Consider the following 13,795-nt stretch of genomic DNA (forward strand, 5'->3'; position numbering starts at 1 on the left):
TATTATACCATGCATCTCCAATTTAATTCTTTTAATAACTTATAAGGATGGCTAATATTGCAGAGATAATGTATTGTTGTGATGGGAAAATCAAGGGGATGACTTGGACACCTGTAATTAAAAATAAATAAATAAATATTTTCAATATTATGCTATTTTGATAAAATAATAAATTTATGAATAATTTTTAAAATACTTTTAATGTCTGTGTTTTTTTTTTTGAAAATGTCTAGCTTTTAATTTTATTTTATTTTTTAATTTATCCTTTTATTTATAGCGCCTCTTCGTGGCCGAATTAGGATCCAAAAAGGCGCCGGAGGAGTCTGTCTGCAATGGCGATGCCGCCGCATCTGCTGAGGCTGATCGTGAGCTGCCGGAAGATAGCGGCGGAGGTCACTGCTCCCTGTTCCTCCACCGTCGTCGCCATGGCGTCCTCCGACGAGCCCGAGTTCTTGGTCCAGAATTACCTCTGGCGCAACCGTTTCCCCCGCCCGCGACTCTCCTGGGACTCCCGCGTCGCGTCCCGGGTCGGCGAGAAGCTGGCTCTCCGCCTCCGCGGCATCGGCGTGTTCGCCGTCGAGGTCGACCTCGGCCAGGAGCCCTCCCGATTGTCGCACTTCCGCCGCTCCGCTGTTTCCCTCTTTGGATCCTTTGAACGCGCTGGCGTACACGTCGCCGGATCCGAGAAACTCGAATACCCCTAGGTATTCTCTTTTCTGGCCGGATCTCTATTTCCGAAATTGTGGGAAAAGGATGCAATTTGATTTCCGTTACTTTGGCTCTTTTTGATTCCAGTACACAAAATTCTGTCAAGTTATTTGCGTTTATTGTAGTTAGCGTGTTTCTAGGATTTTGAAATTTACAGTTCAAAATCATTTTGGATGTAAATGAAGAGGATGAATCAATTTTCTGAATCTACAAATGTTAATTGGCTTTCTTTGCTATTGTATTGGACGAGTTACTAAGAATTAATGTTTACGTTTATCTTGTCAAATATCTATCTATCCTCTTTATCGTAAAAAATAAATATGAGATTGAGGATTCTCACTCCTAATTCATCATTTATCACTTCAAGTAAATACTTATTTATATATACGAATTTAATATTGTGATTGCTGTGGATGCTGCCTGTGTGCTGGGTGGCATAGTCAAAATATATGGTTTTGATAAACAGTGAACAATTATAGAGCATATCACGGTTTGGAATCTCATACATAGTCAAAACATATCATTTTGATAAATTAGCCAATCTCGATACTATTTGGCAAATATAATCCCTTTGTCATTGTGTCAATCATGTCTATAATCATCTTATCATACCGACACTTACACTTCTTGATATGCTAGAACACTCAAGATAAATTGAAACAATATTTGTTATTTTTTTTTAGCTCGTATCCATACAACATATGTCAAAATTGTCTCATTGTATGCAACACATGACACCTAATACCCCTTGACAAAATGTTAAGATGAATTGAAATAATAATTATTTTTTTACCATGTGTTTATGCAACATAAGTTAAAATTACCATTCCAGACGTGGCATTTGGTCAAGTCAAATTTGACCCTTTATTTTCCCTCTCAAATCAAGTCAAACTTGACCTCTTATCTCCCATGGTTGATCAAATCTAACATTTGATTCAAGTCAATTTAATTTAATGAATCTCTATTCATTGGTTTAAATTGACTCAATGAATCATAATCTAAATTAGACTCATTTGACACATAAATCAAATTGAGTCCAACTCAATTAGTCTAATTTGGATTACTCTTAATCAAACTTGGTTCATCACATGAACCTAATCCTCTTGGTCCATCATATGAATCTATTCCCCATCTAATTACCCTTTGTGTGTGACCCTATAGGTTCTTGTAACGTTGGCAATGCTCCTAAACTCATTTAGAAACATAAGTAATGAGCGGTATCTAGCAACACATCATTACTACCCAAGTTACAAGAATGTTGAGATCCAACATTACCATTGTGACTACTAATTGTGACTCTCACAATATGTGACAATGCCCTTCTATCCTAGACATCTAGATTGATCAATTGAGGCATAGACCATGTCATCCTCTAATCAATCTATGTCTTGAACTCCAAGTAGACTCACTCTAATCAAATGAGCTCAATATCTCATATTGACTCATTTGGGCATGGTCATGCACTTAGTGGTCTCACTCTATCAAGAATCATGATGTCACTCCCGCCATATAGGAGGGATAGATCTCATCTACATCACTCACATCCCTCCACATAATTTGTTACATACCCAGTAGTCGCCTTTATAGTACACACATTTACGGGTGACGTTTGACGAAGCCAAAGTATGCAACTCCTTATGTAGGGAATCATGATGACTTCAGGTCCAAGGACTGATAGTCATACTAATAGTCACATGGGAAAGTATATGATAATTTCTCATAGCGGGTCATTCAGTATACATTCTCTAATGCATACTCATGTGTCAACTTGATATCTAATTTTCATGACTTGCGAGATCAAGTCATCGAGTTGACCTACATGCTAGTCTCAGCACATTAATATTATCCCTGAATGTTAATACTTGACTAGGAATGATTAATAGTAGTGTTCTCTATATCATCTCACTATCAATTCAACCAATCGATTGATATAGATAAGAACCTTCCACTCAAGGATACTATTATACTTAGTTATTTGGCACCAATACAAGTAAGTATAATAACCATAAGAAATGCCTTTATAAATATAGGAATATGATACATCGAGTCTATACAACAATCATCACATGATTGGCTCTAGGGCTCTCACTAACAATCTCCCACTAGCACTAGTGTCAATCAGTGTATCCTCTAAGGCCCAATGACCTAGTGTGACCATCATGCTTTCTCTGTGTCAAAGCCTTGGTCAAGGGATCAGCTATGTTAGCCTCTGTGGGTACTCTGCAAATTTTCACATCTCCTCTATCGATGATCTCTCGAATGAGATGGAAACGCCGTACTATGTGTTTGGTCCGCTGGTGTGAGCGAGGTTCCTTAGCCTGCGCAATTGCTCCATTGTTGTCACAATAGAGCTCTATAGGATCGGCTATGCTAGGAATGTTAGTTAGAGCCCTAGAGCCAATCATTTGATGATTGTATGGACTCAGTGTATCATATTCTTGTGTATTAATAAAGACATTTGTTTGGTTATTATACTTATTTGTATTAGTGCCAAATAGACTAAGTATAATAGCGTCCTTGAGTAGAAGGTTCATACCTATATCAATCGATTAGTTGAATCGATAGTGAGATGATATAGGGAACACTACACTAAATCATTCCTAGTCGAGTATTAATATTCAGGGACAATGTTAATGCAATAAGACTAGCATGTAGGTCAGCTCGATGACTTGATCTCACAAGTCATGGATATAGAGATATCAAGCTGACACATGGGTATACATTGGAGAATGTATACTGAATGACCCGCCATGAGAAAGTATCATGGATCGTTATATGAGTGTCATATACTTTCTCATGTGGCTATTAGTATGACTATTAGTCCTTAGACCTGAAGTCACCATGGATCCCTACATAAGGAGTTATGCTGGTTTGGGTCCAAACGTCACCTAAGTGGACTATAAAGGCGATTATGGGTATATAACGAATTATGTAGAGGATGAGTGATGTAGATGGGATCTATCCCTCCTATATGACGGGAGCGACATCAATATTCTTAATAGAGTGAGACCACTAAGTGCATGGTCATGCCCAAATGAGTCAACATTAGATGTTGAGCTCATTTTGATCGAGTGAGTCTACTTGGAGTTCAAGATTTAGATTGATTAGAGGATGACACGGTCTATGCCTCATATTGATCAATCTAGATGTCTAGGATAGAAGGACAATGTCACATATTGTGAGGAGTCACAATTAGTAGTCACAATGTGATGTTGGATCTCGACATTCTTGTAACTTGGGTAGTAATGATGTGTTGCTAGATACCGCTCATTACTTATGCTCCTAAATGGGTTTAGGGCATTGCCAACGTTACAAGAACCTATAGGGTCACACACTTAGGACAATTAGATGGAGATTAGGTTCATATGATGAACCAAGAGGATTAGATTCATTTGATGAATCAAATTGGATTAAGAGTAATCCTAATTGGGCTAACTTGAGTTCGACTCAAGTTGATTCATGTGTTCAATGAGTCTAATTTAGATTTTGACTCATTGAATCAATTTAATTTAATGAATTAGATTCATTATATTAAGTTGGCTCGAATCAAATGGTTAGATTAGATCAACCATGGTAGAGATTGGGTCAAGTTTGACTTGACTTGAGAAGGAAGACCAAAGGTCAATTTTGACTTGACCTTTTGCCACCTCATTGGTGAGTTGGCATTAGGTGGACCAATAATGATGTTCCACATCATCATGGGTGCCACCTCATGGAAGTTACAAAACCATTTTCATAATAACTTCACATTAATTGCATTTAATGGGGAGTCACACAATGAAGAGTGGCCGGCCACTTTGGTTTGAATGGTGAATTCATTTTTCCATTCAAGTGGTGTAACTCCTTCTTCTTCCTTGTGTTCTCTCCGTGCTCTTCCTCCTCTTCCTTGTCGTGACCTATCAAGGTGCTAGCACACCTTTGTTTAGGTTTTCTCCATCAAGAATTGTTCGTGTGGATACTTCTAGAGGACCGACGCTTGACGGTCTAGAGATCCGGCAACTCCTTGGACGAGCGGGAACGCGAAAGGGCACGCTGCAAGGTATATTCTTAACACATAGATCTAGGAGTAGATCTAAAAGGTTTTTCAAACTCATACTCGTATTTATTTTTGGTTTTCCTTGCAGGGATCCGTTGGCCTTGGGTGATTCGGGGTTTCTGCGACGCGAAAAGCGGTTTTATGAGTTTAACCCAACAGTTTAATTTTTGGTACGTGCAAGGCTTGTACGAGTTTAATTTTTGGTTAAACAAGAGTTGCATAGAGATATAATTGATAATTAGTTATCTACCGATCATACTAAGTCTTGGGCAATTTAGCCAAAGCTAACTCAAGGCGTAGTATAATGTGGATCTTGTCCCGCGAGAATTATAACTAATTGGTATGAATCTAGTAGTGTGGTTTGACTACATCCATGACTTGATTTTACAAAAGCCCTATAATTCAGTGAGAGCATCATTTAGTTAAAGGTCTAATTAAATGATCAAAGGAATATGATATTTACTTTTTGCTTTATTTATGTTGTAGTTTGTCATGTCGACAAACACGAACACTTTCTTCCTGCGTTCTGTCCTTGACAAGGACAAGTTCAATGGAGCTAATTTCCTGGACTAGTATAGGAATCTGAGAATCGTTCTCACACAAGAAAGAAAACTGTACGTCCTGGAGCAGCCTATTCCGGAGGCACCTCCTGCCACTGCCACGCGAACCGACCGAGATGATTATAAAAAGCATCATGATGATGCATTAGATGTGTCATGCCTCATGTTCGCAACCATGAACTCTGAGCTTCAGAAGCAACACGAGTTGATGACTGCTTATGATATGGTTGAACATATTCGTAAACTATATCAAGGACAAGGAAGGCACGAGAGCCACAGTGGTATCAGAGCCACGTGCAAGGCTTGTACGAGTTTAATTTTTGGTTTTATGAAAACTAAAAGTTTCTGTAATTTTCTGTAAAATTATGATTTTAGAGTTTTTATGGGTAATTTTTTCGTAGAAGCGAAGCACAAGTGTCTCGGCACTTGTAGGCTACGGCTACCGGAAAGATTTTTCCAAAACGGCAATGTCTCGGCCCAAATCGTTTTGGGACAGCGGGCTTGGGTGCCATTAGATCGCTTAGGAGCAACTCGCGATGGTTAGATCGCGGGTAGGGGTACTGCCCCTAACCCCGCAAGGGGATTTGCTCCGTGGTTGCACCCGAAATCGCTAAAAACGAACCCGCCGGGAAGATTTTTCCGAAACGGCAATGTCTCGGCCCAAATCGTTTTGGGACAGCGGGTTTAGGCGCTGTTGGATCGCAAAGGAACCCTCGCAATGGTTAGATCGCGGGTAGGGGCGCTGCCCCTGGCCCCGCAAGGGGATCCGTTCCGCGATTGCGCCCGAAACCGCTAAACGGGTCCGCCGGGAAATTTTACTCGTAAAATTGTAAAAATTAATTTTAAAATTACAGAAAATTATGAAAAATATATTTTTTGAATTATATATTAATTTTGTGATAGTCATGGCCCAAAAATCCAATATGATTGGATTGTGTTGTAATTCATAATACGGCCTGCGTGCCGTTATGTGTTTGCGAGTGTTGTATTATATTCGCGACCTGCGCGTCGTGTCTTCTTTTATATTCTTGTTGTAAATTAGATTTAGACTCGAATGTAACTCGAGTTTCAAATTGTAATGTACAAATTGGAGCGGTGGAGGGTCCACACGAGACGGAGTTCCGAGGCGGGCACGAGCAACACAAGGTGGTCAAAGGGAGAGCTTGGAGAAGCTGTTGACCCTAGGTTGACCAATCGATCTTCTCATTGGCTTGAGAAGATCGTAGTAGGGCCATGACTAAATCACAAATAGATTAATTAATTGCTTGTGTATGTGATGCATATTTAATAAGTAGTTAATTAATTAGTGCCTTACGATTAGATTAGATCTAAGTCGTGCACATGATGCACCCTTGCGATTAGATTAGATCTAAGTCGTGCACAAGATGTATCCTTTTCGATTAGATTAGATCTCAATCGACTCAACTTTAATGCCTAACCGTGCCGTGATACCTATCACTACCTCGATCACTAACCGTGGTCAGTTTGGAAGTTGGCATCACTGTAACCCTTTATAGCTAGTTCGCCATCGCCTCCAAATATCAAAAAATAGTCTTTAGTCCTTCTCAAGTACTTAAGAATATTCTTAACCGCTATCCAATGACGTTCACCTAGATCTGACTGGTATCTGCTCGTCATGCTCAAAGCATACGATACATCAGGACCAGTGCATAGCATAGCGTATATGATAGATCCTATGGCTGAAGCATAAGGGATCTTATCCATGCGGTCTCTCTCCTCTCTAGAAGAGAGACTTTGAGTCTTCGAAAGACTCACACCATGTGACATCGGTAGAAATCCTTTCTTGGAATTCTGCATGGCAAACCGTAGTAATACCATGTCAATATATGTATTTTGACTTAGGTCAAGCAATCTCTTCGATCTATCTCTATAGATCTTTATGCCTATAATATAGGTTGCTTCACCTAAATCCTTCATTGAGAAACAATTCCCCAGCCAAGTCTTTACAGACTGCAGCAAAGGGATGTCATTTCCAATGAGTAGTATGTCATCCACATACAATACAAGGAAGACAACTGTGTTCCCAACAACCTTCTTGTAGACACAGGGTTCATCTTCATTCTTGATGAAATCAAACTGTTTGATCGCATCATCGAATCGAAGATTTCAGCTTCGAGAAGCTTGCTTTAGTCCATAAAAGGACTTATGCAGCTTGCATACTCTGCCAGTATGCAGTGGATCTATAAAACCCTCATGTTGTGTCATGTACACATCTTCGAGCAAGTTTCCATTCAGAAATGTAATTTTGACATCCATCTGCCAGATCTTATAATCATGGTATGCTGCAATAGCAAGCATGATCCGAATGGACTTAAACATCGCTACTGGAGAAAAAGTTTCATCATAGTCAATACCATGAATTTGCTTGAAACCTTTAGCTACCAAACGACCCTTATAGGTAATAAATTCATCCATGTCAGTATTTCTCTTAAAGATCCACTTACGCCCAATGAGTTTGACGCCTTCAGGTGTGATCCTGTCCGAATCACCGAACCAAAGGACGCTGGGCACGTGGCACGCTCCTAGTCGAGGACGTAGGCCTCCGTCTGGTCGCACGAATCTCCGGCGAACCTGCACAGAAGTCGAGCCGGGAAGGGTTCCCGGCGTCGACCCTCCGACGCTCAAGTCAGGAAAGCAAATAATGCAAAAGGTGGCTCCAGAGATGATTTTTCGCCTGTACCTGCGGCGAAGTAAGAGGCTCTATATATAGAGCGAGGAGAGAACTAATGCATGTTCACCGAGGTGCAGACGTGTCAGCAACCCATACCTCGGTATGTACTTGTCAGAGAGCTTACCTGACACCATACCGCTACAGTCAAAGCATGTCTTCGATGGGACAGCAGAATCCCCTGTCACGAGATTTGGGGCATGGCCTACAAGTGAAACATACCTGCTGTCAGAAAAAGACCTCCCTTGTCCTTTTCCCCTTTACTACAGATCTAGCGTCCGGCCGGTCAGCTCCCTCAACATCCGGCTGGACATATGCGGTGGTTTACTTAGGGAGATTCTCCATCACATGCTTTATGGGGACTATTAGCAGTGTTACCTTATGGCTTTGGCCGAGCGTGGGATCCGTTCGGCCCACGACCTTTTCCCCTGAGCGCCGGAACCCTTCTTTCGACAGGGCGCCTTTAACCATCAGCCGTATATCGTCCGGTCGGCAAGCCGATCGGACCCATCCCTCTCCGGGCGGACGACTACCACCGTGGCTTCCACGTGGCGTTGACTTCCCATGGCGGGGTCCCCTTTCTTACTACCGGATCACTTGCCTCCCCTTCAAGTCTAGTCGAAGGAGGCGAATAGCCCGACTGACTGGACTAAGAATCCGGCCGAGCGGTTCCTCCGTGCTTGTATCATCCGCTCGGCCAACCGTAGAGGTAGCCTAAGCGAATCAACAATGGTCTTCACCGGATCTCCTCGTATTCTGCGCCAATCTTCGACATCAAGGTTGAGCACGCTTTCATTAAATGCTCCGAATGATTGAATGCCACGTGGAGCACTGTCATCGGTGTACGGTGGCGGTAGCATAATATTTTGACGTGATCGAAGCAATTCGAAATTGATGGCTAGATGCATGCTTTGATTCCCGTGACCTGGATCCGACGGTTGAGGCCGCCCGGCCTTCACCCTATAAATTCTTCGTTTCCTTCTCCCCCTCACCCGCCTCCGCGACTTCTACTACTGCCCTCTGCGCTTTGGAGCTCCGGCGATCTTGTTTCTGCCCTCCGACGCTCTCCGGCGCCTTTCCTTAATCCCTCTCCCCGCAGTAAGGTTTTATATCTTTCGTCCCTCTTTTCCGGTGTCTCATTCGCATTTCTTTCCCTAGCTCCAATTTTTGAAACTTCTTTTCTTCGTCGGTTGTTTTCCTCTGGCCTTTCCACTCCTTTTTTGATTTCTTCCGTCCGGACCATGGCCAGTTCCTCTCATCCCGAAGAACAATCCCTTGGCCCATGGTACACTACCATGCGGTCCCGATTCGAACAACGGGATTTCGATATTTTGACAGACAATTTCGAAATCCCCGAGGATTTCGAAGTTCGCCTCGCTGGTCCCTCCGCTCGGCCAAACAGACCGCCGCGCGGCGCTTTCTGTGTTTTTCGTGACCAATTTACCGCTGGTCTATGGTTTCCTGTACATCCCTTCATAGTAGATGTCTGTAATTATTTTGGTGTGCCGCTCGGCAGCTTAGTACCCAATACCTTCCGTCTCCTCTGTGGCGTTGTTGTTTTGTTTAAGATTCACAACATCCCCCTCCGACCGGAGGTCTTCTTTTATTTCTACTACCCTAAGCAAGCTGAGCCGGGCACCTTTATGTTCCAAGCTCGACCCGGCTTGGTCTTCTTCAACAAACTACCCACCTCCAATAAACATTGGAAGGACTATTATTTCTACATCCGCATGCCCAATCAGCCGAACTTCCCGACCCAGTGGCAGGTCAGTCTACCTCCTCCTCCCGAGTTGAAGAAATTCAAGACCCGACCGGATTATCTTCATGCCGCAAATGTACTAGCCGGTTTGCGACTTGACATCAACAAACTTCTTCACGAGGGAGTGATGTACATTTTCGGGCTGAGTCCTATACGGACCCCACTTCCGACCGGCTTCGGTAAGAATTTTGCTTGGGCATTTGCTTTAATTGCTAACTGATTTCTTCTCCTTTCCATGCAGCTAATATCGTCATGGACTCAGTGATGGCCAGCGTTCTGAAGAGAAAGGCAGCGGCGTTGGAGGCCGCTGCGGCTAAGGAAATGGAAGCGTTGGGTATTCAGCCGGTCGGTTCTCACGAAGGAGAGAGTGGCACCCAGGCTGAATCGGCCGCTTAGGCCTCTCAACAGCAGGTAGCCAGCGGAACTATCCCCTCCGGGGAACCAACGGCCCTCGAGGAAGGGTCCGCTCGGGAGGAGGAACAGCCCCTGCAAAAGAGGCGCCGGGTGGAGACTCCGCTGCGCTCGGCTACCTCAGCGGTCCAACCCTCCGACCGGGCCGCCGAGACTGCTAGAGGCAAAGCGCCTATGGCAGAAACCCTTTCGTCTGATCGGACTCCTTCTGACTGGGATGAGCTGACTGCTCCGGTTGAGGCCACTCCGGTCAACACTCTCCCCCCTGCTCGCCATTCAGTCCAACGCTCGACCATCCATTCGCGGTTTTCTGCGCCGGCTTCTGATCCTGGTCGAGCGATCCCTGGTCACGGCCGCACAATACGGGTCACTCTACATCTCCCTACTGAAGAGTTGCTACCAGAAGCCGATCGACCAACCATGCCCGAGCACACCATTACTTTGAAAGGGCCCCTAGCCGAGATGTGGGCCGACGCTCGGGCGCGAGTTGCAATGATCCCCCTCCAGAACTTAGCCAACAGCCACATGCGGGAGGCTACGGGGGTAAGTTCGTTTTTTTTTTTCACTTGTAATTTTTCCGCTCGGCTTTTAACAACTGCGCCTTCTTGCTTCAGAGATGGGTGGAAGAGATAGCGGTTTCCAGCCGCCTGGCTATGGCGGACGAGGAGATAAGGCAACTGCGGGCTGCAGGAGGTCCGAGCGGCCCTCAAGGCCCCTCGTACGCCGAGTTACAAAAGGAGCTGAAGAAAACTCAAACCCTACTGGCGGCCGAGCAGAAGAAAACAGATGATCAGGCCCACGCCCTGGCCGAGTCCGAGCGACAAGTCAAGTCACTTGACACAAAAATAACTCTGGCTACCACTCGGAAGAATACTGCTATCTCCGACCTGGAGAAAAAGAATGTTGAGGCCAGAGGCCTGGAGTTGAAGATAAAGGAGCTGACAGAGCAGCTTGACCGGGAGAAGGTGGGCCGCTCGGCCGACACGGAGAAGATTGAGCGTCTGAATGAGGCCCTCACAAGCTCCCAGGCGGCCTTCAAAGAATATCAGGATGCCGAGCTGAGTCGAACGGCCGCTCTTCGACAAAACCACATCCGATCGCCTGAATTCTCGGAGAAAATTTACGAGCGGATGTACTCAGCTTTCGACTTGGCCATTACGGCCACCATGACCTATCTGAAGTCGAAGGGCCTTCTTCCGGAGTCCACCAATATTCCAGCCGGCGATCAGGTGGAGCTCCTGAGCAATATTCCGAGGGACCTCTATGACTATATTGAGTAATTCTGGTAATTTGGCCGCTCGGCTGAATGTGAACCTTTTTGTACTTAGGCTACTCGGCCCAATGTTTTAATTTCAATGAAATGCTTTCCTTTCGTGCACTCTATCTTCTTGCACTTTGTCCCCTTGCTAATATGTGTGTTACCCGCTCGCCTATTATCCTACCTTCGGCATATGCCAAGCCCTTCCGATCGGACAACTATCATTCTGTGTTTCTATCAAGAGTCGCTCGCTATAAACCGACAAGAACCTTTGGGTCCTGAGCCGAGAGGAACGTAGAGTCGGTCGAACGATATTGGCGACGACCTTCTCGGACACTTGCAGTCGTCCGCACGAATGATTTATAGACGCCGGCTCGTCTCTCGATATTTAACGTCGGCGCTCGACGGCGCGGTTATTTATAGCCGGTCGGCGCGGCTCTCGATCTTTAACGACGGAGCTCGTCGGCTTTCCGCTCGGACGTTTATAGACGCCGGCTCGTCTCTCGATATTTAACGTCGGTGCTCGACGGCGCAGTTATTTATAGCCGGTCGGCGCGGCTCTCGATCTTTAACGACGGAGCTCGTCGACTTTCCGCTCAGACGTTTATAGACGCCGGCTCGTCTCTCGATATTTAACGTCGGTGCTCGACGGCGCGGTTATTTATAGCCGGTCGGCGCGGCTCTCGATCTTTAACGACGGAGCTCGTCGGCTTTCCGCTCGGACGTTTATAGACGCCGGCTCGTCTCTCGATATTTAACGTCGGTGCTTGACGGCGCGGTTATTTATAGCCGGTCGGCGCGGCTCTACGGTTTAACGTCTGGGCTAGACGGGCTTCGGTTTGTGTTGCTTGGGTATCGTACGACCGGCCGAACGGCACGGGGTCTTCAGCATTGAGCATTGATTTGGACAATTTACCTCCATCCGAACGGTACGGGGCCTTCGTTCCTCGAGCGCTCGGCTCGACCAATTTACCTCCGGCCGAACGGCGCGGGGCCTTCGTTCCTCGTTGACGATGCCTTATATTTGTTCTCTTGATTTTTCATTTCTGCATTTCAAGTATTCAGTCGAAAAAAGTACACAGGATGATTTACATTGGCACACCTTTCACCCCGCCCGGTAAGGCTGGAGGTGGTTCGCGCTCCACGGTCTATCTAGCTGTCGGCCGTCCTCATCCTCCAAATAATACGCGCTCGAGCGGAGCTTTTCGATGATTTTGAAGGGGCCTGCCCACGGAGCTTCAAGCTTGCCGACGTCGCCGACCGGCTTGACTTTCTTCCAGACAAGATCGCCTACCTGGAATGATCTGGGAATGACGCGCCGGTTGTAGTTTTGCTTCATCCGTTGACGGTACGCCATCAGCCAAACGGATGCCTTGGCCCGCTCCTCATCAACCAAATCCAGCTCTATGTTCCTCCGCTCGGCGTTGCCTCCATCGTAACATTGGACCCGGACGGACTCGACGCCGACTTCAACCGGAATGACCGCTTCACCGCCGTACACTAGATGAAAAGGTGTGACGCCCGTTCCTTCCTTAGGAGTCGTTCGGATGGCCCATAAAACGCCCGGCACTTCATCTGGCCAACTTCCTCCCAAGTGGTCGAGCCGAGCACGCAGAATACGGAGAATTTCCCTATTGGCTACTTCGGCTTGACCGTTGCTTTGGGGGTAAGCCACGGACGTGAAGTGTTGCTCGATGCCGTAACTTTTGCACCAATCTTCTAGCACCTTCCCTGTGAATTGCTGCCCATTGTCGGAAACCAATCGGCGAGGGATACCGAACCTACAGATGATGTGTTGCCAGATGAATTTTTTGACCATCTGTTCGGTGATCCTGGCTAGTGGCTCGGCCTCCACCCACTTGGAGAAATAGTCGACCACCACTAGTAAAAATTTCCTCTGTCCGGCCGCCATCGGAAATGGACCGACAATATCCATTCCCCATTAGTCGAACGGGCATGAAACGCTTGACGCCTTCATTTCTTTGGCCGGTCGGTGGGAGAAGTTGTGATACTTCTGGCATGAAAGGCAGGTAGATACTGTCCGAGCGGCGTCTGTTTGTAAAGTTGGCCAAAAGTATCCGGCCAAGAGGATCTTCTTGGCCAGATGCCCCCGCATGATCCTTGATGTACTTCCTGGAGGATGTAAGCTGAGTCCTCCGAGCTTACGCATTTCAGCAACGGGCGCGAGAAAGCTTTCTTGTAAAGCTGATCTCCGATGAGTGTAAACCGACCGGCTCTCCTTCTGAGGAGCCGTGCTGCATATTCATCGGATGGTGTGGCGCCCGAACGGAGGAATTCTATGATGGGTGTCCGCCAATCGCTGGGAAATGTGAGACCTTTCACCCGGTCGACGTGCGCTACCAACAGTACTTTT

At 45.8% G+C, this 13,795-nt stretch overlaps 1 protein-coding gene across 1 annotated transcript; it reads left to right on the plus strand.

Annotated features, from left to right (window-relative positions):
• The first annotated feature begins 318 nt into the window (after positions 1 to 318).
• Positions 319 to 814, plus strand: LOC121999853. Its single transcript, XM_042554487.1, has one exon. The coding sequence runs from the start codon at positions 333 to 335 to the stop codon at positions 702 to 704; it is 372 nt and encodes a 123-aa protein (XP_042410421.1). The 5' UTR covers positions 319 to 332; the 3' UTR covers positions 705 to 814.
• Positions 815 to 13,795: the final 12,981 nt, after the last annotated feature.

Source organism: Zingiber officinale, chromosome 7A (assembly GCF_018446385.1).
Source record: "Zingiber officinale cultivar Zhangliang chromosome 7A, Zo_v1.1, whole genome shotgun sequence".
In the NCBI taxonomy this organism is placed as follows: domain Eukaryota; kingdom Viridiplantae; phylum Streptophyta; class Magnoliopsida; order Zingiberales; family Zingiberaceae; genus Zingiber; species Zingiber officinale.